Source organism: Poecilia reticulata, linkage group LG21, assembly GCF_000633615.1.
Source record: "Poecilia reticulata strain Guanapo linkage group LG21, Guppy_female_1.0+MT, whole genome shotgun sequence".
Classification (NCBI taxonomy): Eukaryota; Metazoa; Chordata; class Actinopteri; order Cyprinodontiformes; family Poeciliidae; genus Poecilia; species Poecilia reticulata.
The window spans coordinates 14,998,349-15,003,381 of record NC_024351.1 but is presented as its reverse complement, the minus strand read 5'-3'; the positions used below and the strand labels follow the sequence as shown (position 1 = coordinate 15,003,381).

Sequence of the window (5,033 nt, the reverse complement as noted above, 5' to 3'; positions counted from 1 at the left end):
GAGGTTGCCATTTGCTTGTGGTATTCCCAGGTACTTGTAGCTGTGCTCTAKGTCYGCTATTGTTCCTTCTGGGAGTGAGACCCCTTCTGTGTGGGCGACCTTCCCTCTCTTTGTAACCATCCGACCACACTTCTCTAGTCCGAATGACATCCCAATGTCAGTGCTGTATATATATATATATAGTATATGTTAACTTTGGTCAGCAGAAAAGAAAAAAATATTTCAATTTTTTTTTTTTTTTTCCCTTCCCCCTGGGCATTGTTTCTGCGATGTGGTCGACTCTAATAATTACCTCTTGGAAACTCTTTAGTTTTTACTAACATTTGGTGAACTTTTCTTTTAGAAATCATGTTTGGGTGGGAAGTTTAGTTGGGGTTTTCTGTTTTTCTTTTCACATCTTTTTTTTCCCCCTCTGTTTTGTGGCCAAACAGGGAGCTCAGAAATAGAAATTTAGTTTTTTTATTCAGATAGGACTTGATTTCGTTTTCAAGCCAGAAGGAGTTCTTTCCTTTGTTGTTTTGGCCTTGGGGATCTTGAAGTTTTCTTCTTTATTTGCATTTCCCTTCTGTTTGTAAAGCTTCGAGCCAGTACTAAAATAAATAACTGAGATGCTAAGTTGAGTTTTTTTTTTTTTTAAGTTATTGGCTTCACTTGTGTTACCCTGGACTCTATCTATAGGTTGTAAGTTAAATGGGGGCTCATTTGAGGTATTTTTGTTGAACAAGGCAAGATTGAGTTTTGGGTTTGTTTCATTATCTTTAATGAAAACTGTGCTGGATAAGTAGCTGCTAACAGATTGTGACTTGCTTTCTGAAGCATTTTGATCCGGTCTGACTTTATTCCTCAGGAATGAAATTCTGCTGTATAGGAATCACCACAGATCAGACAAAGAGGATGCAGCAGCTGAAAGGGGATTCAACCTTATAGATCTGTGCCAGAATGACTCTAAAGTTCAACAAAACACGATCCGCACCAAGGTGACTGCAGAGGCTGGAGCAAATCCTTGATAGTATTGAGGTTTTTATTTGATTGGTTTCCTCACCTGTCTTTGCCTCATAAACATTTTTTATTCTACAGTTACTCCCTTAATTAGTTATGCCATTCTTGGATCATGTTCACTGCTTGAAATCAGACTTATACATTTCATGGATACATTTATAGTTACAGCCTACTTCCATGCCCTTTTTTGCCAAAGTATCTCACTCGTGGCTCACTGGTTCTCCCACAGTCATACAGAACACAAGTTAAATACCACTAAAGATCAAATGTCAACACACACACACACACACACACACACACACACAAGAAAAAAAGGATGAAAGCACAAACACTTGTATTTTCAGCTCATTAGCAATTCTTAGCAACACTCTGCCACGTATATTAATGTTCTGTGCGATAAAGGAAGCTGTTTGGTTGAGCGCGCTATTCTAAGTGATTTGGTTTTGTAGCAGAGTCTGGCCAGTAGTTTTAAGATATATCTGTTGCTAACAATGTGGAGAACTGATGTGCTTTGATTTTGCGGTTGACCTTTCCATTGCTCCATTCGTTTAACGAACTGCTAAATCAATTTAGCGTAGCTTCACTCCCACACGCTGATGTACATTTCTGCATGCGTCTGAACGAAGAGGGCCAAACACTGGTGTGTAAAAAAACCCCAAAAAAACACTGAGATGAGAAAGATATTGCTGAAAGTAACTGTGGATGTGATCAAAAGATCTCCATCGATCAAAGGAAGCGCTGACCCGTTGAGCATTATTACCAATGATTGAAGTGTCATCAACGTGTCTCGCAGCAGACTGGACACAATGCTGCATTGTGCGAGTCTCCTCGCGCGCGATGTATCATTTTTTTTCCCTTTTCGGATCAAAATCCATGCCAAAGTCTGCAGCTATTTTCTCTTTCAAATGCGTCTGTCCTCTTCGCAAATGACCCGGCCCACCTGTTGTTTCTGCTACATGCTGGGCTGATCTTCACACACGCTCATGGACACCAACTGTTGTTGCCTTGCTCGCGCCACGGGAGGGAACAGAATTAGAACAATGTGGGTGCAGTCTAGTTTCTGGCATTTGAGGGCAAATGAAAGGCAAGAGAAACTCTTGACAATGCGACTGACTGGGCAACGTGAGAGTGTGTAGAGCAAAATCCACACACTATCTGTTCCTCTTTTAAAGAAGTAAAAAAAAAAGTGTCTTGGAATAATAAACTTGTTGTTCGCCGTTGCAGCTTAGTCACCTAAAAATGCAAAACAAATTATAATTTGAGTGAATTTATTCATTATTCATACATTCAGTAATTATTTTGTTGTTCCTCTACAAAATCACCTGTGCTGGCATCCCTAACAATCCTTACAAAACAGGTGCAAGTGAGGTTATTTTACTTTTTTTTTCCTTTTAGAAGGACCTCTGATTTTCTCAGAGTACATGATTGTGATGACTGCTAAATAAATCTATTCCATTTAAAGATCAGATTTTTTTTTAATCTGTAGTTTTTTTTAGTTCTGAAGGAGAACAGGGGAATCATTATCATCTTTGCACAGAACCTGTGTGCAATGATCACTACAGCCTGCTAACACAGCCTTTTCTCCTGTGACACATAAAGCCGTTAAAGGAAGAGTGCACATATACTCCTAACATTGTACAGCAGATGCAGTCAATATTCACAAATAATTAAAGATGCCGTTTTGAAACTACATTTTAAAATCACTTAATGTTGCAGGGAGATAAGTTAAAAAGGAAAAGAAGACAATAAAAAAACAGTTGATTAATGATTTAACATCAAAGTAGGATATTTATATGAAAAACTGTAATTTCCAGCCTGGATTTCACAGTCCCCTGTGAATACCAAGACACTTCCAAGAGATCTCAAGTTGCTTAAAGGAAAGAGGAGGAAATGTGCTACATAGATATCTACTGTTTGAAGTTCTTTAGAAATACGAAATACTTTGAACTCCTCAAGCTGTAGAAATAGAACATGTTGTTTCCATTTTTTTTTTATGGGGTCATGAGCTAAAAGAGTTGGAAAGCACTGGCTGTGAAGAAGCAAAACAGAATAAAAGCTGAATATGGTCCGGTATTGAATTATAGAAATGGGTGAAATTTATCAGAGACTGTCATCACCTCAGTGAAAAAGAAGACTGACAGAAAAATCCAGCGATAAAAGGATCCGAAATGTGAGTCAGCGCCCGTCTGACTTGAAATTTCATCTCAGAGAAGTCAGTGCATTTTAATCTATCTTCCTTTCTACTGTCACCAGTACACAAAACGCCAAACTCTGGCTTTGAACGTTTTTTTTCACGATGTGTATTTATCAAAATCAAAATAGCAGTAAATGAAATAGGGGAAGGTAGAGGCAGAGGACTGAACAATCCAAATGGAGCAGATAAAAAACAAATAAGCTTGGTAATCAGGTCAAGAGTCATACACAAGTTAGTGTTAGCTAACTCCAGGTCTGTTAGCTTTTCTTCACTACTAAATTAAATATTAGTATGTATTCAAATTATCCTAATCTAATATTGTAAACATAAAAACAGAAGAAATGTTTGAGTGGGCAAACACTTGTTTAAAGCATTATAGTAGTGTAAATAAATACATTTTTTATGAAATTAAAAGAAACTACATCTATTTCATTATGATTTTAATATAAAATACTTAATGACAAGTGATAGATGAGAAAAGTGTAGAAGTATTTTTGTGGTCATATTCTTGAAGCCCTGAGAAAAGGTCAAACTTGACTCATAACACTTTGTGAAAACAATAACATTCGGATTTTCCTTCATGCATACTTTAAAACAAAATTATTGCACAGAATAACTTAGAATGGCATCAAGCTTCACACATATCAATGTGATTACAGCAAATATCAGGCAGGGCCTAAATCATTTTATAAGTATCTTACCTTTTGAGTTTGACGAACGTTCGCAGACAACTTTTGGTCCTCGGAAATCCCGGAAAAGGCTGCGTTGCCAGGGAAACCAGCATGTAACTCCTTCCTAAAATCCCTTTTCTGTCTCACTTGATTGAAAGAAAGGCAACGTTCAAATCCGGCAGCAATGAGCCCGCAACAGTTGTGCTGAGCTGGATCACAGCAGGTCTAATAATACACCGAAAAGGCCCCTCAGCAGGAGGAAATGAAAGATCCCTTAAAATAATGTTGCTTTACTCCCCCCGTTGTGGTGCGCATCTCTTGACTCTTGCGGCTTATATCCAAGAAATCAAGTCAACGGTTCAGAAATTTAATGGAATCCCGAGGACAGGCAGAAGTTTGGGACGAGTAGAAAGGAGCAGAAAGAGGGAGATGAACCCTCTGAGAGGCACCCCGCCCCTCTGAGGGTCCAAAATAGAGGTAGAGAGAAAACGAGACAGGAGAGGAGCAGGGCTGATAAGGAAAACAGTCTAGTTTATTAGCTTCAAATCCTATTAAAGCAATTAGTTTACATCTTGAATTCATTTATTTTATTCATGTAACTGCATGTTTTACATAATTTAGCAACATCACTCTTTTAACTGTCTTTTGACCTCCAAAGTAACAAATTGATTAGTTGTCTCTTCCTGCTCTCTGGGTTGTTATGATCTAAACGGTGGCGATACTTTACTCTATGCTGCTCTGACTACAACAAAGTACTTTAAGCCATGAAATATCTCCTATGTTTTATCCAGGGAAGGTCTCTTAAAAACTCAGGCTGGTCAAGCAGAGGTCAAATTTGAGGACTAAATAAGTGAATAAATATTCTGCCAAGCCCCGCGTGAGTTTCTAAGCCTTGTCGGAAGCTGTTTCCGAGGCCCATTTGAAATTACGCTGTGTGTGTGTCCATGTGTGAGAGCTGTGGGAGGGAGTAACCTGACCCCCAGCCTTGCCCTGGGAGCCCGCACTGCCGAGGCTATAATTAGAGACGCAGACAGCAGCTGGTGTTAACATTGGGCTGCACTGCTTTAGATGTAGGGCGCATGGAGGCACAGGAACGCTTGCCAGCACCGAACCAACACAACCCGTGTTTGCTCTGAGATGAAACCGCACACACCTTTAAAAGACGGAGA

The 5,033-nt window shown here is 39.1% G+C and overlaps 1 protein-coding gene across 7 annotated transcripts in view; it reads right to left on the bottom strand.

Moving 5' to 3' along the window:
* The window catches only part of LOC103457732 (triadin), a 16,140-nt gene extending 11,379 nt beyond the window's left edge, over positions 1 to 4,761 (bottom strand). For 2 of the 7 annotated variants that reach the window (XM_008398097.2, XM_008398101.2), the window contains exon 1: positions 3,895 to 4,494. In XM_008398097.2, coding sequence (XP_008396319.1) covers positions 3,895 to 3,977 — 83 coding nt within the window. In that variant the 5' untranslated portion in view covers positions 3,978 to 4,494. Of the gene's footprint in view, positions 1 to 3,894 lie in introns of all 7 variants that reach the window. The other 5 variants (XM_008398099.2, XM_008398100.2, XM_017302055.1 and 2 more) reach the window with 5 other exon arrangements.
* Positions 4,762 to 5,033: the final 272 nt, after the last annotated feature.